This window comes from Bos grunniens, chromosome 2, assembly GCF_055505025.1.
Source record: "Bos grunniens cultivar Pamir isolate PY7600 chromosome 2, Bosgru_T2T1.0, whole genome shotgun sequence".
In the NCBI taxonomy this organism is placed as follows: Eukaryota; Metazoa; Chordata; class Mammalia; order Artiodactyla; family Bovidae; genus Bos; species Bos grunniens.
In genome coordinates, this window is record NC_141166.1 from 109284426 (window position 1) to 109307562 (window position 23137).

The 23137-nt window shown below is 41.2% G+C and overlaps 1 protein-coding gene across 4 annotated transcripts in view; it reads left to right on the plus strand.

The window, feature by feature from the left end:
* The window catches only part of CERS6 (ceramide synthase 6), a 356329-nt gene that overhangs the window by 107255 nt on the left and 225937 nt on the right, over window positions 1-23137 (plus strand). For all 4 annotated transcript variants that reach the window (XM_086356509.1, XM_086356487.1, XM_086356493.1 and 1 more), the window contains exon 3: window positions 7477-7607. In XM_086356509.1, coding sequence (XP_086212635.1) covers window positions 7477-7607 — 131 coding nt within the window. The remainder of the gene's footprint in view (window positions 1-7476; window positions 7608-23137) is intronic.

Sequence of the window (23137 nt, forward strand, 5' to 3'; positions counted from 1 at the left end):
GGTTTTCCCAGTGGTCATGTATGGATGTGAGAGTTGGACTGTGAAGAAAGCTGAGCGCTGAAGAATTGATGCTTTTGAACTGTGGTGTTGGAGAAGACTCTTGAGAGTCCCTTGGACTGCAAGGAGATCCAACCAGTCCATTCTGAAGATCAGCCCTGGGATTTCTTTGGAAGGAATGATGCTAAAGCTGAAATTCCAGTACTTTGGCCACCTCATGCGAAGAGTTGACTCATTGGAAAAGACTCTGATGCTGGGAGGGATTGGGGGCAGGAGGAGAAGGGGACAACAGAGGATGAGATGGCTGGATGGCATCACTGACTCAATCGACATGAGTCTGGGTGAACTCCGGGAGTTGGTGATGGACAGGGAGGCCTGGCGTGCTGCGATTCATGGGGTGGCAAAGAGTCAGACATGACTGAGCGACTGAACTGAACTGAACTGAACTGAATTGTGTTTTGGAGCATTGGCTCTGCTGTTGCAGACATTATGCAACATGCATAACATTAACATTATGGCTTTGGGCTATAAGTCAGTTAGTAAGAGAGGGAACTTTTATTTGGGCCAGGAGGTCTCTCCTTTAATTTACATTAAGAGCACCTGAGGTATTAAATGTAGATTGCTGCATCTTATTTCTAGAGATTCTGATTCAGTAGATTTGTGATGGGGCTCAAATATCACCGATTGTAAATTGTTAGACTCATTCAAATGAATGGCATGATTATTTTTCTTTAGTGAATATTTTGAGTTCATGTTTCTTAACTGATTATATCCAGGGTTATCTGAATGAGATAGATATAAATTAATCAATCATTTAATCTATTTATTTATATATCTTTCTAGCTTTTGGCATATATCTGTGATCATAACAGCCTCATTTTCTCATCAAAGCAATTATTGAACCATTAAGGGTAAAATATATTTGTCAGCTCTAGAACTAGGTTTTATGATCTAGAGAATTATGAGATTATCATATCATAATCTGCTTTTGCTCTGTTTACACTGTTTTTTAAAAATTATATGCAGGTCTGATTAGTTTTTCCTGATTCTCCTCTTATGCCTATTTCTCTTTTTCTTTTCCATCCTTGTATGTTTATGTTTATGGAAGTTAACCTGGGTATTTCTGGTATAAAAATATTTATGTAAGTCAGAATTATTAATTTTTTTCCTTGAGAGTCTTAAGAAAAGGAAAAGAACTATGGAGCATTTATAAAACATGACAATAAAAAATACACAAAAAAGGAAGGAAAATCTTACAATATTTATTTTTTGGCAAACTAAGAGATATATATCTCCAGATTTCAAAATATATATAGAAAGGCTAAATAAAAACAGTTGGGGTTGGGCAGAAGCCAAGAAGGAGGATGTAAAAAGCATGAAGTGTGGATAGAGGACCCTGTGGGACTAGATTTCAGGAAAGCCAGCAAAAATGACAGCTCCTAAAGGTAAGATCAAAATTCTATCCACTGTTTGCAACACTAGATATAGCAACAAGGCTAGTAGATGCCCTTCTAGACTCAGTTTAATTCAAAGAAGTGGAAGAAGTACACAGAAAACTACGGGTGGATGGCACATTTTCAGGAGGTAGTGTTCTTTGGAGGCAAGGGATAGGCTACCCACTCCAGTAATCTTGGGCTTCCCTGGGGGTTCAGATGGTTAATAATCCACCTACAATGCAGGAGACCTGGGTTTGATCCCTGGATTGGGAAGATTCCCTGAAGAAGGGAACGGCTACCCACTCTAGTATTCTTGCCTGGAGAATTCCATGGACAGAGGAGCCTGGCAGGATACAGTTCTTGGGGTCACAATGAGTCAGACATGCCTGAGTAACTTTCAGTTTCACTTTTCTAAACTACAGAAGTACCCTCCCTGCTCCCTATACTACCAGCAGCCGGTCAAGAAAATCCAACTGAGTCAATGATGGGTAATAAAGAAGAAACACACGGAATCAAAGACAAGAAAAAGAATACGTAACATCAATTACTAACAAAAATTGTCACTGCAAAAAGGAGGCCACAGGGCAACTGAAAATTGCAATCAGATATTTTACCATAGACTTTATTTTTAAAAAGCAATAGCTCTGTTCAGGAAGACCATACAAAATGAAATAGAAAACCTAAAGAAAGAAATAGTTGATCAACAAGAAGAGATGCAGTATGAGCTGGTTAGTTCAGGGGAAAAGTACTAAAACTATCACAGAAATGAAGACAAATTTGGAAAGAACACAGGAAACACTAAATGTTGCAGAAATCTCAGTGGGGAACATGTCAGATAGAAATAATAAAGCTGAAATAAATGAAATGAAAAAGAGATAAAAATAATTAGATATATAGAGCAAGCGGATATAGCATCTGTATAATTGGAGTCTCTTAAGGGAAAGCAGTCTACTTTTTGTGACCCCATGGGCTGTAGCCTGCCAGGCTCTTCTGTCCATGGAATTTTCCAGGCAAGAATACTAGAGTGGGTAGCCATCCCTTCTTCAGGGGATCTTCCTGATCCAGGGATCAAGCCTGGGTCTCCTGCATTGCAAGCAGATTATTTACCATCTGAGCTACCAGGAAAGTCTGAGGAAAAACAAAGTAGAATAAATGTGTGAAGAAAATTTTCGTAAAATAAGTGGAGATTTATAATATGTTAATAGAATGCAGGAAAGAGAGACCCAAGAAGGTTTACACCAGGACTTATTAAAATATTAGACTTGAAATATAAAAGAAATAATTCTTGGACAGCAAAGCATTACAAGCAAAAGAGCAAAAAAAATTACATCATTTATCTAGGGAAAAATATCCATAATAACTTTAGTCATCTCTGTAGCAGTATTGTATAGGACAACATTTTCCAGTATTTTCAAGGAAAATATGAAGTAAGAATTTTTATGTTTAGGTAAATAGTTTTTATAGTGTAAAGGCTAAAGACAAACATATTGAATTTTCAAAAATTGAGAGGAATTGTTCCCATGAGTCCTTTTTTGAAGAAACTTTGTGAGTATTTGGAGAAGGGAATGGCAACCCACTCCAGTATTCTTGCCTGGAGAATTCTACGGACAGAGGAGCCTGGTGAGCTACAGTCTATGGGGTCTCAAAGAGTCAGACAGGACTGAGTGACTAACACATGTAAGTATTAATTTCAGCCGACCAAGAGATTGTTGGGAATATTGATGAGTTTTGAATACATTTAGACTGTAGAACTGAGATAGAAATGTGAGGATTAGGATGACAGAACAGAATGTAAACATTATATGCTCTCACAATGTAGAAATGATACATCTCACAATAACTGAGCTGAAAAAGGGAATGAAGGTGGGAGGTAGAGCAAGTTCATTAATTGCATAAGCTCTAATAGCTGGGAGTCAAAGCTTATCGGTTTAAGCAGCCAAACTGAGTAAGAGAAGAATGAGCGTATTTGATAGTACATGAGTAAACTCTGAGAGAGAAAATTACTAACCTCATGCGAAGAGTTGACTCATTGGAAAAGACTCTGATGCTGGGAGGGATTGAGGGCAGGAGGAGAAGGGGACAACAGAGGATGAGATGGCTGGATGGCATCACTGACTCAATGGACGTGAGTCTGAGTGAACTCCGGGAGTTGGTGATGGACAGGGAGCCTGGTGTGCTGCAATTCATGGGATCGCAAAGAGTTGGACACAACTGAGCAACTGAACTGAACTGAATATTGGGTGAAGAAGGAAGAGGAAATATGCTAGTTTTAAATATCGTTCATTTGGAATTTTTATTGACTGGAAACAGAAGAAAAGTCCTGTGGTTATGTGGATTACCAGTAGAATAAAAATTACCCACACAAAGAAAGGGACATCAGCCATATTTGATTTGATAAAATTTAAAAAATTAAATTATGATAACAGAAAACACAATTAATGTGAAGTAAGTATAAATAAGTGCTTCCCTAGTGGCTCAGTGGTAAAGAATCCACCTACCAGTGCAGGAGACATGAGTTTGATTCCTGGGTTGGGAAGATTCCCTGGAGAAGGAAATGGCAACCCACTCCAGTATTCTTGCCTGGAGAATCCCCATGGACAGAGGAGCCTGGTGGGTTACAGTCCATGGGGTCACAAAAGAGTCTGACAAGACTTAGTGACTAACCATAACAACAAAGTATAAACTTATATCAATGAATATAAATGGGTTTACCTCATCTAATAAAAATAATTCAGATTTAGGTCACCTAGCTTATGAACGTTACCTTTAGATAAAGTAACTATAGACATTGAAAATAAAAGGATGAGTAAAGGTTTACAGACAAATATAAATAAGAAAGAAAGTAGGGTATCTGTTTTTATTTAAAGAAAGAGTTCTGGACCAAAAGGTTGAAATGAAATGAAATATTGGCTTTTAATTGCCAAAGGATACAATTCACAATGAAATTTAAATGGTTATGAATATACATGCATTAAAAATGAATGTATCCATATACTTATAGAAAAGAACAAAAGAAAAACTTATTTAATAGTAAAAAATTTTAATTTCTGTCTGGGTCATGACAGGTCAAAATATAAAACAGAACATATAAAATAAAAAACAATATAGCAACTAATTCTAAAAAGCATAATGAGGATGATTAAAGGGGTACATTTAGAACCCTGTATTCTGAATATAGAGACTACACTATCTTTTCAAGAACATGTTAAATATTTTTAAAAGTTAACCTTTAATTATATAAAAATGGTGACAAATTTATAAAATAGACACAATTTACAAATACTAGAAATCAGCAAAGCTCTTGCTTTCTTAATTAACTGTTGTGTAAAAACAAAATTTCAGAATATTTAGGAAACAATGATGAAAGTACTACTATGCCAAAGTAGTACTCAGATGAAAACTCATATTCTTATATATATATACATGCATATATATAAAACCACTTGCTTAAACATTGGAAAAAGAACAACAAAATAAATGAAGGCAAACAGAAGGAAGAAATTAATAAAAATGTGTCAAAGCTATGGTTTTTCCAGTAGTTATATACGGTTGTGAGAGTTGGACTATTAAGAAAGCTGAGCACCGAAGAATTGATGCTTTTGAACTGTGGTGTTGGAGAAGACTCTTGAGAGTCCCTTGGACTGCAAGGAGATCCAACCAGTCCATCCTAAAGGAAATCAGTCCTGAATATTCATTGGAAGGACTGATGCTGAAGGGGAAACTGCAATACTTTGGCCAACTGATGCAAAGAACTGACTCATTTGAAAAGACCCTGATGCTGGGAAAGATTGAAGGCAGGAGGAGAAGGGGACAACAGAGGATGAGATGGTTGGATGGCATCGCCAACTCCTTGGACATAAGTTTGAATAAGCCCAGGGAGTTGGTGATGGATAAGGAGGCCTGGTATACTGCAGTCCATGGGGTTGCAGAGTCGGACACGACTGAGCGACTGAACTGAACTGATATGTGTATAAAATAACCCATGAAAATGTTATGTATGGCAGCATTGTTTATAGTAGTGGAAGTGTGGAAGCTACCTGAGTGGGCATTAGTAGTGGAGCAGATAAGTAAATTGTGGCATGTCCATATAGTTCTACAAAAGGAGGGTGTTCCTAATACTGTGATATGGAAATATTCCAAGATATATTGTAAAGTGAAAAACCCAAAGTCCAAAATAGTACAACAACTTTGTGTGAAGGTGTGAGGGGGGGTGGATATAAGAAGGCATATTCAAAAAAAAAAAAAGAAGGCATATTCAACTTTGCTTATATTTGACAAGATAACTTTGGGAAGAAATTGAATAGCCCATTACCTGATAAGAAGGGGAGAGTAGGAACTGAGAGAATAGGTACAAATTGGAAGGTGAAATTTGGGATAATTTTTATTTTGTGAACCATATGAATGTTTTACCAATTCAATAGACTTAGAAAATGAATGAAAATTAAAAATGAATTTAAGAAAATAGTAGAGCCAGGGTATTCTTATTGTAGGCTGTGCATTTTCTATCGTATCTTTAAATTGAGAGACAGAGGAGAGTATAGCCAGGTATTCTTCTAAGAAAAATACCACAAAGTACGTGCCTCACTGAAAGTTAGCAAATAACTTTCAGAGACCCAAGCTCAGCACATTTTATAACCTCAGTCATAAGACTAAGGCCATTTGCTGTGTTTCCTGTGTGTCTGACACCTTGAATTTCTTGAGCGGCTTTAAAAAGGTGTCGCGTGTGCATTCCACCCTTAGGACTTAAAAGCTGTCGGCCTGTCTTCCCCTACCCCATTTGTCGTTCTGTCTTCTGATTATTAACATCTCCTTAATTATAAAACAAAGGTAGAACAAATAAAGGAGTAGAACTAACTCAGTTTAGTTTTGTTGTATGACAGGTCACCCTCATGTAATTGTTGGCAGGATGGTCTCTAAGACACAGAAGAGAGGAGGGACAGAACTAATATGTACTGAGATATACATACATTTTTGCATTTGGTCCTCAGCACTGTTTAGGTGGATAAGTAATCTTCCTTTGAACAGGTGAGGAAACTGAGGCTCAGAAAGTTCATCAGAACAAGAACTGAACCTATGTCTGTCATCTCCTAATTTTCTAGAAATGAGAATGAGAAACAAGTAATATCATCACTATTGTTGTTCAGTCGCTCAGTCATGTCCAACTCTGCGATCCCATGGACGATAGCCCACCAGGCTTCTCTGTCCATGGGGATTCCCCAGCAAGAAAACTGGAGTGGGTTGCCATGCCCTGCTCCAGGGGATCTTCCCTATCCAGGGATTGAACTGGGGTCTCATACGTTGCAGGCAGATTCTTTACCAGCTGAGCTACCAGGGAAGCCCTCCCGGAATTTGCTCAAACTCAAGTCCACTGAGTCGATGATGCTCTTATATGACAAGCATAAATAGGGTCTCTTTCTACTTCACCAAGTTTGCATTTTCAGGTAATGCATAGTCATTGTAAAAAATCTTATGGAGTTCTAGTCAAAAGGAAGACCAAGAAATGAATAGTCAAGACGAATGTATAAACAAGTGAAGAGAGGGGAAATTGAAGAGGAAGAAAGAGAAAACATGTCTTTTAAGTGGAATTGGTACCTTAGGTTAAAATGGCATATTTGGGGATTACTCCAGGCTTTTTGTCTGTCCTACATTGTTTTGATATTCGATAATTGGGCACAGTATTTTCTCCTGAGAAAGTGAAATATTTGAATGAGGTCTTTTGGCCAACTCACCTTTACTTAACTCCTTTCCTGGTAGCTTGGTGGAGCTGGTTTAGCCAGTTGGCCATTTCGTTGAGTCTTTGTTGCTGGTAAGAAGTACAAGCATTAGAGTGAGATTTATATTTTCAGTGTTGTTTCATAATGAGTAGCTTTTCTTGTCCTAAGTGGTTGTCTTTGTTCACGCTGCTGATGGAAGGTCTTGGTCCTCAGTATTCAATATAACAATCTAATAGTGGGTAGAAAATACCGGGAAAACAATTATCTCCAGTATAGGCCAGGGCACATCTGTTTATAGTGAAGATGAAAATGTTTTCCTTGTGTCATAGCATCCTGATGAAAAGAGATTGGAGGGCCTCTCCAAGCAGCTGGACTGGGATGTTCGCAGCATTCAACGCTGGTTCCGACAAAGACGCAACCAGGAGAAACCAAGCACGCTGAAGAGGTTCTGCGAGAGCATGTGAGTTGCTGTTTATCTTTTTGAAAGAAAACTTGTTTAACTTATTCATTCCATCCTTGAGGTGAAAAATAATGTCTTGGTGCAGGCTCCAGCAGGACCCCCCCACCAAAAGCATGCCTTCTGGTGGGAAAAAGTAGTCCCTGAAAAACTGGGGGACAGTAGTTTGTCAGAATTTGTGGTTTCTACATCTGATGCAGTAAATGAAGTTTGCTTCCTAATGGACTTTCAACACAGCAGGCAGATTACAAGGCTTACAGTGGTATTTTCAGTCAACTACCTTTGAAATGCAGCACAAAAAGCCATTACTTTTATATTTTGCATTTTAATAGAGGGGACTTTTATTGTCACGATGTACTTTCCACTGATAAAAGCTGAAATACTAGGATATATTATCAGAGGGTCATGATGATGTCCTGTCTTCCTGGAGTTTTAAGAAATGGCTATATTATATTCTTTGGTGAGTTTAATGAAGCATTGCTTGAAGTGGGGGGTGGAATGAAAGTCTCTTCCATTTCTGAAACATGAGCTTTTTGATGTGTAAATTAGAAGTCAATGAAGCTGTTAAAAATAGTGAAAGACCTGCAGAGAACTCTTTGAGCACAATGTTATTTTGAACTAGTAACACTCAAAACCCACATCTGTAGAAAAGTTAGAGAAAGAAGTATCGAAGCATCAAGCACATGCCCAACAAAGGCAAGATTCTGCCTCAAGACTAGGTGCTCTGTGTGGTCTTCATCCTTTGAGATGAGACTGTGCCTTTGTCTAATAGTGCTTTTCTTTGGGAGCTTTTTCCTGACACTTGGTCCCTTAAACAATAATGCTGTCAATATAGCTCTTTCCTTTTGGGGTCGAAGTTGCATTTTCAAGTTTAGCTTTCAGTTATGTTGAAAAAGTATGTTAACAATTGCAATCTAAAGCTTAGAGGGAAACGTAATTTTATGGGATAAATGAATGAGAGGCAGAATAATATAAACCCTCAGGCTGAGGATAAATATGGGAAACATAAACAGGGTCTTCAGAAGGTCAGAATATTTATAAAACCTGGACAAACAACCTAGCAGATAGAATATGCAAAGCCCTTCCTATAATTGAACTAGTGGCAGTTTATGGAAGAAGGATTTATGGATCTGGGCTCCTGATCAAAAGCTGGAATAGCTTCCTGGTCTGGTTCTGCCACATGCACAAGGGGCCTGGGCTCCATCGCTGAGCTGCAGGTCTGAGTAGAGGTGAAGAGGGCTTCTGAGGTGGTGCTAGTGGTAAAGAATTGCCTGCCAATGCAGGAGATGCAAGAGATACAGGTTCGATCCCTGGATCAGTATTGTCCCCTGGAGTAGGAAATGGCAACCCACTCCAATATTCTGGCCTGGAAAATTCCATGGGGTTGCAAACAGTCAGAGGCAACTGAGCACCCACACATGCAGGGTCTAGGCACATGCCCATGGGGTGAAATTCATGTGCCTTTTCCTTTCCTTCAACTTCTTTGGTAACTCAGTGCAATCCCTTTCCATTCTATAGAGTCATCACCACTTTCTGTGGCAGTGTGCATAGGTATCAATCACCTGGATCATGTTAAAATGCATCTGATTCAGTTGCTTGGTCTGGGATAGCAGCCAAAATTGAATATTTAACAAGTTCCCAGGTGATTCCACTGGTCTGTTGACCACATTTTGAATAGCAAGGCTAAGCAGTGTGTCAGTGTCTTCTTCCTGAATTCAGCTGGTTTTTATCTGCATACCACAATTACCTGGATGGTCATAGTTATAATCAGTTAAAACTCATTTTAAATGATTACTGGCAATCCACTCTAGCACTCTTGCCTGGAAAATCCCATGGATGGAGGAACCTGATAGGCTACAGTCCATGGGGTCACAAAGAGTCGGACACGACTGAGCGACTTCACTTTCACTTTCAGAGACTTGGTAATGTGAAAGCACAGTACAAATGGGTGGTGCATACGGTATTGATTAATATCTCCTCCCTCAAGAAGCTTCATATGATAGTGTCAAGGAGATGGGACAGAGTATCTGAGTATGTGTGGATCCATTATAGACACTAAGAAATAAACGTGTATGTGTTCTATATGGTTGGTATGGACAGGCAGTAAAGATTAAAGGAGAAAGATCAGCTATGGTTTAGGGCATAAATCAGGGTTCCTGGGACTAGAACAGTCTGTACCCGTGGCCTTGACCTCTCCTTTGTTGATCTTTGCTTTGAAACTCTCTTCTTTCTTGACTTCTGAGTTGCCACCAGGATTTTACTCTTGCCTTTCTGAGGGCCTTTGTTCACACCATTTGTTCTGCATTTTCACTGGGTCTTTAATGGGCTACTTCTCCAGATTTGACCTTTATTTTTCTCATTCTATCTTCTACCTTCCTTCCCTTCATCAGCATCTTCTAAAGGTATGTGTCCAGTGCAGAGGTTTCTTCTGCAGCATCATTCTGCTGTCTCCCACTGGAAACTCTGATTTGCTTTCATGCTGACTTCCCTCTTTCTCCAATTGTTCGTATGCCTCCATTCTGTTACAGCTGGAAACTCAACCCAATTAGCCACTCCCATTAGTTCCACTAGTTCTTTGTAAAGCCAACTGTTATGGTGCTGATCCTAATTCCTCTCCTAGGTTTCTTATTTATCTCATACTTAAAGATATTTTGTTTGCTACAAAAAAAAAAAAAAATACAGTTTCCTAAAATACTACTATCTCCATGATCTGTTGGTTTACAACTTAATGATTTTTCTGTAAGATAAATCTTATAGATAAATCAAGAGCCTCTTGATGAAGGTGAAAGAGGAGAGTGAAAAAGCTGGCATAAAACTCAACATTCAAAAAAATAAGATCATGGCATCCAGTCCCATCACTTCGTGGCAAATAGATGGAGAAACAATGAAAACAGTGACAGACTTTATTTTCTTGGGCTCCAAAATCATTGCAGATGGTGACTGTAGCCATGAAATTAAAAGATGCTTGCTCCTTGGAAGAAAAGCTATAACAAACCTAGACAGTTTATTCAAAAGCAGAGACATTACTTTGCCAACAAAGGTCTGTATAGTCAAAGCTATGGTTTTTATAGTCATGTATGGATATGAGAGTTGGACCATAAAGAAGGCTGAGTGCTGAAGAATTGATGCTTTTGAATTGTGGTGCTAGAGAACTTTCTTGCGAGTCCCTTGGACAGCAAGGAGATCAAACTAGTCAATCCTAAAGGAAATCAACCCTGAATATTCATTGGAAAGACTGATGCTGAAGCCAAAGCTCCAATATTTTGGCTGCCTGATGTGAAGAGCTGACTCACTAGAAAAGACTCTAATACTGGGAAAGATTGAAAGCAGGAGAAGGGGACAACAGAAGATGAGATGGTTGGATGATATCACTGATTCAATGGACATGAGTTTGAGTAAGCTCCAGGAGATAGTGAAGGACAGGGAAGCCTGGCATGCTGTAGTCCATGAGGTCGCAAAGAGGCAGACATGGCTGAGCGACTAAACAACAACAATATCTTAGGTTCTTTAATCTGAAAACCAGAGCCTGGCTTTTGTTTGTTTGGTATTAGCCACCCAAATGACTCCTTTCCTTCTAGAGGACTGTGTTTTCACCATCCATTCCTTAGTCATTCCTGCCTCGGTTTGTGATATGTTCTTGGCATGGAACACCTGCATTCCTCTGCCACACCCTTTTATCCCTGACCCTTTCTTCAAACCGCAGGCCTTCTCAGTAATCTGCCATGACAGTTGGATCTGGAGTAAGCGCTAGTTCTTCTGAATTTTCAGAGTTTTTATTGTAAGTACTAGTCATTTAATACTGAATCAACATGCTTTGGAAGGAAAGTTATGACCAACCTAGATGGCATATTAAAAAGCAGAGACATTACTTTGCCAAGAAAGGTCCATCTAGTCAAGGCTATGGTTTTTCCATGGTCATGTATGGATGTGAGAGTTGGACTGTAAAGAATTTGAGTGCCGAAGAATTGATGCTTTTGAACTGTGGTGTTGCAGAAGACTCTTGAGAGTCCCTTGGACTTCAAGGAGATCCAGCCAGTTCATCCTAAAGGAGATCAGCCCTGGGTGTTCATTGGAAGGACTGATGTTGAAGCTGAAACTCCAGTGCTTTGGCCACCTGATGAGAAGAGCTGACTTATTTGAAAAGACCCTGATGCTGGGAAAGATTGAAGGCAGGAGGAGAAGGGGATGACAGAGGATGAGATTGTTGGATGGCATCACTGACTCGATGGACGTGGGTTTGGGTGGACTCCGGGAATTGGTGATGGACAGGGAGGCCTGGCCTGCTGCGGTTCATGGGGTCGCAAAGAGTCGGACACGACTGAGTGACTGAACTGAACTGAACTGAACAACATGGTTTGTTTATGTGAATATTTAGCTTTTCTTAGCTTGTCTGTATATTTTCACCCTAATTGTATCACATGTGCTCCTTGAGGATACACGAATTGTATCTTGTTTTTCTTACATTCTTCTCAGCCTTTATTACAACATATAGAGTCTGCTGAATAAGTATTTTTTAAGTGACTGTATGTTATGAAGGCATTATTTTGGAAGGGTTTGCTGATCTAAGTTGGCATCCTGCCTCCCCAAATGAAGAGTGCCTAATATAGACACCATTTGGCTTAAAATTTGTCTGGGAAAATTACTGAACAGTGAGATAACTTCAAAGACAGGAGTTCAGAGGAAAGATTGAGGCGGCAAAAGAGAACATTTAGACAACACCTTGAGGAATTAAGCAAAATTATATTGGTCTATGTGTGCAGATGTGTATGTCATAGTTATTTGCTCATCAATATAAAAGATGATCTGGAAAGCTTGTTCTTAATCAGGGATGCACTTCACAGGCACCTGGTGTGCTTTTCAGAATACACACGCCTAGGCCCCACCTCAAGATGTCTTATTCAGTATGGTGAGGGCCTATCTTTGAAGGAATACCCTGGATACTTATAATAACACATCCCTGGTTAAGAAGCACTAATCTCTGAAAAGAGATGACTGCTTTTCAAAAGTACTAAAATTCAAATTTGCAAGACAGCACAGATTTGGGGCTTGTGGATCTAGGCTCAAATGTAAAGATTCTATAGTTTTTCTGTTATGTAAGTTATTATTTTAGAAACTGTAGAATTCCTTCAGGGGAGCATGCTTCGTCTTTTAGCAGTGTAGAACAGCACTGATATGCATGCCAAACAATGCTGGTAGCCATCTGTTGGCCTGTCCAATTTTTGGCACACCCATTTAATACAGATGGACTGAATAGAAGTTATTCTGCGAGTAATGTGTTGAAACATTGATGTGATTTTTTTTTCCTTCATGCTTGATGTCAGTCATCAGCAGCTGTGTTAGTTTTGATGAATATTTCTTCCAGAAGCTTTTAAATCCTTATTGGCAACTGAAATAGAGATTTTCAAGAGCGAGTGAACAGTTTATAAAAAGGAGATGACACTTATTCTGAAAGTTTTATTTTTATTGAAAATATTATTTATTTTTATATTATCTTGATGCAGTTGTTAGAGGAGGAAGGCAACGTTTCCATAGCCTCAAACCATGGATCCTCTGGCTAAAAGCTCTTAGAACCAACAAGTTTCTCCTAAATTGAATTGGGTTGCAGTTTGCTCCATATGGACTCTGGTAAGATGAAGGCCTGAGATTGTCTTTTCTTTGTTGTTGCTGTTCAGTCACTAAGTCGTGTCCTACTCTTTGCCACCCCATGGACTACAGCACGCCAGGTTTCTCTGTCCTCCACTATCTCCTGGAGTTTGCTCAAATTCATGTCCTTTGAGTTGGTGATGCTATCTAGCCATCTCATCGTCTGTCATGCCCTTCTTCTTCTGCCTTCAGTCTTTCCTGTGAATTGGCTCTTTGCATCAGGTGGCCAAAGTATTGGAGCTTCGGCTTCTGCAACACTCCTTCCAATAAATAGGATAGATTTCTTTTAGGATTGACTGGTTTGATCTCCTTGTTGTCCAAGGGACTCTCTAGCACCACAATTTGAAAGCATCAATCCTTCAGTCCCCAGCCTTCTTTATGATCCAGCTTTCACATCTGTACATGACTATCGGAAAAACCATAGTTTTGATTAAACAGATTTTTGTCAGCAAGATGATGTCTCTGCTTTTCAATATGCTGTCTAGGTTTGTCATCATTTTCCTTCTAAGGAACAAGCGTCTATTAATTTCATGGCTGTAGTCACCATCCACAGTGATTTTGGAGCCCAAGAAAACAAAATCTGCCACTGCTTCCATTTTTCCCCTTCTATTTGCCACAAAGTGATGGGACTGGATACCATGATCTTCATTTTTTGAATGTTGAGTTTTAAGCCAACTTTTTCACTCTCCTCTCTCACCCTCATCAAAAGGCTCTTTAGTTCCACTTCACTTTCTGCCATTAGAGTGGTATCATCTGCATAATTGAAGTTGTTGATATTTCTTCTGGCAATCTTGATCCCAGCTTGTGATTTATCCAGGCCTGGATTTCACATGATGCACTCTGCATATAAGCTAAATATGGAGAGTGACAAAAATACAGTTTCGAAGCTGTCAGTTATTCCATGTCTGGTTCTTTTTTTTTTTTTTTTTTGTTTGGGAGTCCTTTCTGTATTCTGGCAGTTTGTGGAGTTCTCTTTATTGTGGCGTTTCCTTGCTGTGTGTAGGTATGTAGAGGTGGCTTGTCAAGGTTTCCTGGTTAGGGAAGCTTGTGTCGGTGTTCTGGTGGGTGGAGCTGTATTTCTTCTCTTTGTTCAGTCGCGCTATGGGGAGGGAGGGAGGGATGCTGCAAACAAATGACACTGGCGTGCGCTCGCAGTGCCTCAGCCACACTGGGTCTGCCCCCGCTCACGGCGCGTGTAGCCTCCCTGCCCACACTGCTCAGGCTCTAGGTTGTTCCGCCGGGAACAATCCGAGGCTGGCCCTGGGTTGCATGCACCTCCCAGGTCCAAGCCGCTCAGGTTCAGGCACTCAGGTAGTCCTCAGAGGCGCAGACTCAGTTGGGGCTGCGTTTTGTGCTCTTCCCAGGTCCGAGCAGCTCAGGTGATGAGGTGTTTGGCGAGCGCCAATGCTGCGACTTATCGCCTCCCCGCCACTTGGTTATCTGGGTGTAAAACCGGCGCACCTTCTCAGGCAGGTGTTGACCGTCCAGACCCCCAATAAGTTTTAGTTAGCAGAGAAGCCAGTTTTATAGATAATGTCGCTCTGGGGCTGCGATTGCCCCCTTCCGGCTCTGGCTGCCTGTCACCGGAGGGGGAAGGTTTGCAGCCGGCTACCTCTGTTTAGTCCTTTGTTCCGTGCGCGGGCTGGCGGTGTCTTAGGTTAGGGCTGGCTTTTCGCATGGTAGATATCCCACAGTCTGGTTTGCTAGCCCAAATTATTTCGCTCAGATAGCGCTCAGGGTATTCAGGCCAGATTCTTACTCTCAGCGATGCAGCCCGCGCCGCGCCTCCCTGCCCAGCCCCCGCTTGCTAATGGCGGATGCAGGCGTCTGCGCTGCTTCTCCGCTGGAGGAGTTACCGTAGGGCTCGCAATCTGCGAGTTTTAATTGTTTATTTATTTTTTCTCCCTGTTATGTTGTCCTCTGTGCTTCCAAAGCTCGGCAGGGATTCGGCAGTGAGAAGGTTTCCTGGTGTTTGGAAACCTCTCTCTTTTTAAGACTCCCTTCCCGGGACGGAACTCCGTCCCTCCCTCTTTTGTCTCTTTTATTGTCTTTAATATTTTTTCCTACCTCCTTTCGAGGAGTTGGGTTGCTTTTCTGGGTGCCTGATGTCCTCTGCCGGCATTCAGAAGTTGTTTTGTGGAATTTACTCGACGTTTAAATGCTCTTTTGATGAATTTGTGGGGGAGAAAGTGTTTTCCCCGTCCTACTCCTCCGCCATCTTGGCGCCTTCCCTCCATGTCTGGTTCTAACTATTGCTTCTTGACCCACATACAGGTTTCTCATGAGACAGGTAAGGTGGTCTGGTACTCTCATCTCTTTAAGAATTTTCCAATTTGTTGTGATCTGCACCGTCAAAGGCTTTAGCATAATCAATGAAGCAGAAACAGATGTTTTTCTGGAATTTCCTTGCTTTCTCTCTGATCTAGTGAATATTGACAATTTGGTCTCTAATTCTTATGCCTTTTCTAAATCCAGCCTGTTCATCTGGAAGTTCTCAGTTCACATACTGCTGTAACCTAGCTTGAAGGATTTTGAGCATAACCTTACTAGTATATGAAATCAGTGCAATTGTCTGGTAGTTTGAACATTCTTTGGCATTGCCCTTCTTTGGGACTGGAATGAAAACTGACCTTTTCCAGTCCTGTGGCCACTGCTGAGTTTTTTCAAATTTGCTGACATTTTGAGTGCAGTCTTTTCTTTAGGAATTCCATTTTAGCATTGGTGCTGATTAAAACTCCCCCAAGTGCTGCCATATGTGGATGCTTCTGTTCAGTGGCAGCACATTGACCAAAATAGGGAACCTTCTGGCAGCCAGGTAAAGGACTGGCAGAAAGGGTCCCACGAACTGGCCCAGGCAGGTCCTGCTTACCAGGATGAGCTGCACATCCCCCACGGGAGCATCACTTCCTCTTCCTTGGCTGCAGCTTTCTCAAAGGAGTGCTGTGAAATGAAAGTCTGGTGTGCCCCCCGAAAAAAACAAAAACCTTTTGGAATTGTGACTTTATTTCTGCAAAAGAGTCCCACTGTGATCTTAATTTGTGATTCCCTTGAAGTAAGGATAACTCAACAGTGAGGTAGGAGTGGCCTAACCAGTTGCCCACATGCGACCAACTCAATCACTATTTGTATTTGCTAGCTGTTTTACTTGGACAAATTATCGATGCTATCTTGTGACCTATGGAAGAATGTGGAGCCTAATCATTGATGGGGTTGGGGAGAGGAAATAGGGCTCTAAGGATACAATGAATTGAGATGTATATCCCTTTATTTCAGATCAATCTTTGATCTGAGGAAATTATGTGGTGAATATATTCAACAAGTTTTCATAACCCAGCTACCTGTTTGCAGAAAAAAAAAAAAAGACAACAACTGAATGATTATAAACTGTTCTAGAATCTTCCATGTATTTTACAGTCTCATGATGGGTGAAATTTTGCCAACGAGAAAATTTAACTTAGGTTATTTTCTTTCTCCATCAGATCATGACATTAGCCTCATTTACAAAGTAACTACCAAAGTTTCCTGCAGACTGATATAATTTTTAAAGTAAAGAATAAGAAAGTATTGCCTTTTAAAGGAATGTCATCTTTATTTATTTATTTATTTTTTTGGTACTGGGATTTATGACTGACAAAGCATTGATGCTGATCCTAAGTCTGGAAAAAATTAGTCCTTAAAAAAATTGAAGGCCAGCCTCTTAGTTCTTGAAAAGTACATTGTGGAGTTGTTTTCTTACTGTTGTGATGGTGATTGTTTCCCATTAATATACAACAGTGCTTGGATTGATGAACAACTTGTAAAGTATGTAGTTACACATCTAGTTATTGTTCAAATTTGTTTGACTATTTTAAATGGTTTTAAATCCATGGCTTGTATTCAGGTCAGTTGGAGCAGGGAGCAGCAAATTTTTCCTGTAAATGGAAAGGAAATACGTTTAGCCACGTGAACCTTATCACAATACTACTCAGCTATTGTCTCAACAAAAACAGTCAGAGACAAAGCACATGTTCATGGCTGGGTTCCAATAAAACTTTAATTATGGGTACTGAAATGTGAACTTTTCATTCTCATGTGTCATGAAGCATTATTCTTTTTTTAAATTTATTTTATTTTTGGCTGCATTGGGTCTTGCTTGCTGTGCGAGGGCTTTTTTCTAGTTGCAGCAAGTGGAGACTACTCTTTAGCTGCAGTGCCCAAGCTTCTCCTGGCGGTGGCTTCTCTTGTTGCGGAGCACAGGCTCTAGGGCATGTGGGCTTGGTAGTTGTGGCTTACGGGGTTAGTTGCCTCGTGGCATGCGGGCTCCTCCCAGACCAGGGAATAAACCCGTATCTCCTGCATTGCAAGGCAGATTCTCAACCATTGGACCACCAGGGAAGCCCCTGTGGAGCATTATTCTTAATTTTTTTTCCAATCATTTAAAAATTTATAAACTATTCTTAACTCATGGGCTCTAGGAAAACAGATGGCAGACTGGATGTGGCCAGCAAGCCATGGTTTGCTAAATCCTGCTTGAGGATTACAATACTATTAGCAGTTCTGTCAGAGTTTTAGGAAAAAAATTATATGATGTTATAGCTACAGGCATAGTCACCATTGCCCAAAGAATTGCCATTTAATAGAAGCATTAGAACAGTTCTGTAATCAGTGTAAGTGTGTGTGTGTGTTTAGTTGCTCAGTCACGTCTGACTCTTTGCAACCCCATGGACTAGCCCGCCAGGCTCCTCTGTCCATGGAATTCTCCAGGCAAGAATATTGGAGTGAGTAGCCATTCCCTTCTCCAGGGGATCTTCCAGACCCAGAGACTGAACCCAGGTTTCCTGCTTTTCAGGCAGATTCTTTACTGTCTGAGCCACCAGGGAAGCCCAGTGCCCACCTCTAATATTTCTGGGGCACAGTGCTTTGATGCTGTACTGTTTGATTAGTCCATCAGCCCCTCTTTGAAGCTGTTAGTGTTCTTAAGAGAGTGTAACTTTCACTACAGAAATTCTGAAGATTGATGAATTGAACTACATACAGTCTAGTCTTCTGCCCTGAGAAAGCTTTTGAAACTTTTCTCACTTTTTCTACTCCACACCTACCATCTGTGGAAAGTGAACTCAGCTTTTCCATTTAGATCAAGCCTCTCACATTCCTTGATGGCATATGGCTAGGCCTCTAACTCATATGTACCAGCTAATTAAAGAAAACAGATTTTCACTAAAAATATCAGAGAGGCCACACTTTGGCCGAGCTGACTGCATCTGAGGTACTGCTGGTCAGTTTTCTTTAAATCTTGGATTTCTCAAGGCTCTGTAGTTTTCCCGATAATTTTATTTAACATGGATAGTGATGAAAAGGACAGAGTATATGGAGGAGTAACTGAATTTATTAAGGCTTAATGTTCTTATTTAATTCTTGTCTGCTAGGTTTTGAATCTATATGCCATTTCTTATTGTTGTGTAGTCTATTTTAAAAGTTATTAATATCCGATTTAGAACAAAATAGTGAAAATCATTACAATCAACTTTGATTATAGAGGACATATTCCCTCTATATATGTATATATAATGCTTATTTAAAAATTGGGGAAAAACACTCCAAAGCCTATCACCAGATATAAACACTTTAACTTTTACTACTTATACAGTATTGTATCGATTTCTCCGCACAAATATGCATGCATGTATGTATCTGAGCGTAATTCCTGCCCTCCTTGAGATTTTTTGTAGACCCTGCCTCCTCAGAGTGCCAGAGTCAGTGCCTTCCACTGATTGAGGCTGTGGAAGCATTATGTTTTATGCTTTATCTTCAGTCTCTATGATCATTTACCCCTGAGTGGCAGTGAAGCCACTGTGCTGTAAGAGGACGTATATATTCCTAAAAACCACCACAGCAGGCACAATTGCACTTAAAAACATAAAAACACAATGCGGGGCTTATGAGAAAAATGAGTCAGGGGCCGAGCACTCAAAGCATCATCAGTGACATGTTTCAAATAAAGATAGGAACCTGATAAACGTAGCATAGTTTCGCACATGTTAAATGGCTAAGAAATACGTGATGACTATGATAAATATGGCACTTTACCTTGAAAAAGACCTGAAGTCCGCCTGTAATTTGGTATATTAGTTTGTTGTGCTGCGCTCAGTCGCTTAGTCGTGTCCGACTCTTTGTGACCCCATGGACTGTAACCTGCTAGGCTCCTCTGTCCGTGGGGATTCTCCAGACAAGAATGCTGAAGTGGGTTGTCTTGCCCTCCTCCAGGGGATCTTTCCGACCCGGGAATCAAACTGGGGTCTCCTGCCTTGCAGGAAGATTCTTTACCAGCTGAGCTACCAGGGAAGCCCATATTCATTTGTTAGGGATGCATAATTAAATACCACAGACTGAGTGGCTTACACAACAGAAATGTATTTCTTACTGTTCCAGAGGTTGGAAGTCCAAGATCAAGATGTGACAGAGTTGATTTCTCTGGAGGCCTCTCTCCTTGCCTCGCATGTGGCTGCCTTCTCCCTGTGTCTTCATGGGGTCTTTCCTCTTGCACCTTCATTCTTGGTGTCTTTTCTTCTTCTTATAAGGACATCAGTCATACTGGACTAGTTGGCCACTCTTATGACCTCATTTAACCTTAGTTGCTTCCTCAAAGGTCTATTTCCAAATACAGTCACATTAGGGGTTAGGGCTTAAATATATGAATTCAATCCAAAACAGTGTGTGAGGGGTTATAGCTCATAAACTGCTTGAGGGGGTGGGAGGAGGGTGATCTGAAATGGGAGAGAAAGTTGTAACAATGGTGGGTTTATCTCACAACACATGTGAACTGAAGCAGCTTGGAGATGTTGAAGGGCGTGTATGTGTTATGTGTATGTATGTGTGTGTTTTGTGTATTCCTACACTCCTCCTTCCTCCTCCTAGAAACTCATAGTTTTCTTCTTTCACCTAGTGTTTTTGGTAGATTAAATTGCATGTAAGCTAATATGAAATTCATGTTACGCCCAAGCAATGTTGGGAGACGTTTATGATTTCAGCATATGGTTTACAGCAGGATTATGATGTAGTGAACTCTAGGAGCCAGGTCTGTGAGTTTGAGTCTCTTCTCTAATATAAAGAGGTATGTGGGGGTGTTTGGGAGAGTTGTCTGACCACCCTAAGCTTCAGTTTCTTTGTTTGTAAAACAGGCATAACAGTAGTGCCTGCCTCATGGGGCCTTTGTGAAGCCTAAAAGGTATTAACATATATAAAGTGTTTAGAGAGGTGTCTTGCACATAGTAAGCGGGTAGTAAATGTTAGCTGCCTTGCACATCACTAGACTCTGTTCGTCGTATTGGTGTGACAGGAGAAGCAACAGATGGCTAGTACAGTGAGCCCTCTGTCTGCAGATGCGGAGCCCGCGCCTCCGTAGCCTGCAGTACAGAGGACTGGCTGTACTATGCCGTTTTTAAAAGGGATTTAAGCATCTGAGGATTTGGGTATCTGTGGGCATCCTGGAACTAATCCTCCATGGTTACCAGGGGAAGACTATAGCCTGTCACACCCATGCACTGGCTGTGGGCACCTTCCCTGGCAGAGGTGGCTGTGGCGTTTGTCATTTGGAGAGGAGAAATCCAGGGAGATGCATGGGAAGCAGCTTCTCAGTTTAGAGCAAAACTCTTTCATCCTGTGGAACCCCGAGGTGGGCAGCATCCATGTGGGCTCACAGGGCTGTCAACTTGGACTTTACTGACACATACAAAAAAGATGCAAAATCCACCTGAGTTCAGAGCATTGGAGCCTTTGGCTGGCTGCTAAGCAGCGATGTGACAGAAGTGGATGAGAAAAGGTGTCCTACTTCAGCAGGGAGCCAGGCCCGCTGTGCCTCCAGAAGCCCAGGCTTTTGAAGCACCACATGAGAAATGTCAGTACACACAGTGAATGCCTTTGAACCACAGAGATTTAAAATTTGCCCAGCCGATTCTGAGAAGGACACAGCTTGTCTCCGCCAGGAGGGAGGGAGGAACAAAGCTGGGTTTCCCGCCGTGCTGGCTTTGGTTAAGCCCTCTCTGCTGGGGCCGGGATAGTCCAAGCGGCCTTAGGAGGTCAGTGTGGCTTCTGGGGACACAGTTTGCTGTTTAGGTAATATTTGTTGGTTACCTCCTAAGTGCAGGTGAAGGGGTAAGGGGGCAATGGATCTTGTACGTATTTGAGGACAGAAATCAGATTACCTGGTCCATGTCCTGGCTCAAGTTCTGTTACCCTTAGAGAATGTGGTAAGTTTCCCAGATGCCTCATATGTCAAGGGGAAATAACTCCTATTTAGGGGATTAAACAAGTGTTTCTCAGTGCCTGGTTCCCTTTCAAGTAGGCTGCGGAGTTGGGTAAGCATCAGCTCCTGACTTTGTGGGACTCAACCAGGCTATTGATTCTGTTATTAGTACAGTTGTTAAGTACCTTAGCTGGAGACCCATGAGCTGCAGGACTTTATGTGGCTCCTTTCTAGGACTTCTTTATTGCTCCAGCCATGGGATTTTTCTGGGTCTTGTATATTAATTTGCCACCAGGAGAACTGCATTTTAGGTTGTTGAGAAGGAAGTGCCGTTGCTTCTTCTTGGGAATCCAGTGTGGTTTCCCCCTCCTCCTCCTCTCCTTCTCTTTTGTCTTTTGCCCCGCCCCCCACTTTGCACTCACCTCCTGCCTGGTGCTGTTGCAGGGCCACTTGCCTTCTGCTTCCTTGAGCTATTCTCCCTTCTGTGGTTAACTCATGGTGGCCACATTCTTTAGCCAGGGGCAGACAGGAGGTGTAAAAGAATCCTCTATTATCACTAATTTAGCTGTAATTGTCTTAAAAGTTGGCCTTCCCAGGTGGCTCAGTGGTAAAGAATCCACCTGCCAAAGCAGATGTGCAGAAGGTGTGCATTCGATCCCCGGATTGGGAAGATCCCCTGGAAAAGAAAATGGTAACCCACTCCAGTATTCTTGCCTGGGAAATAGAAGAATCTGGCGAGTTACTGTCCATAGGGTCTCAAAGAGTCAGAAAAACTGAGCAACTGAGTATGCACACACATCTTGAAAGTTGAAACATAGCCTGTGACTCCTGACATTTGATTATACCACCATTGATTATATGTAAGGGGTAAGTGAGTTTCTCTGTGAGATGGTGATGGTGGGGAGGGTAGGTACTTGGAACAGAACAACAGGAGGTCCAGCCTTGTCTCTTTTGGAAAGATTTGAGCAGATTCCAAGTGACTATCAGGGAATCAAGTCTTTGAGGTTTATTTGCAGGCCTCCCCAAATCTAAATTCATAATGAGCTCTCCATGTGATTAGAAACTTAGCTAAAAGCAATTAAAGCTAATTATTTTCATTCTAAATACAACTTGAGTTGCTGGCTTTGTCTTTAGGGCTGTCAGGATATGAGCAAACTATTTTAGAAAAATCACTTCAAATTTGGCCAATTTTTCTTAGTTTGCCCCTATACTGACTCAGAGCAGAGCAGTTGCCCACCTATGGGAGGCTGTATACTGTGCATAGGGCTCAACTATGTAGAAATGTAATGATACTGTTGTGTGGAGGATGCACTGCGAGTGAGGCAGTTTCTGCGTGCCACACACGTGGTGCACCACGACACACAGGTCAAGGCTAGCAGCAGAGCTGGCATTAAAGGTTAGTACACGAATCGGCCATAATTGTTGTACAGCAGAAACCAACACAGCATTGTAGAGCAGTTTTCCTCCAATTAAAAAATAAAGGTTAGTACGCAAGTCTTGGCTGTATTGCTTAATTCTGCAGGATTCTGATAATGCCTGCACTCTCTATATTTAGCTCCAGATATAATGAAAATTCATGTTTTCATCTTCCATCTGGTTGTATCACAATAGATTTTCTTTCAGATGTAGTAGGCACCTAATGCAGCTAGGAAAACTAGACTCCCAACAA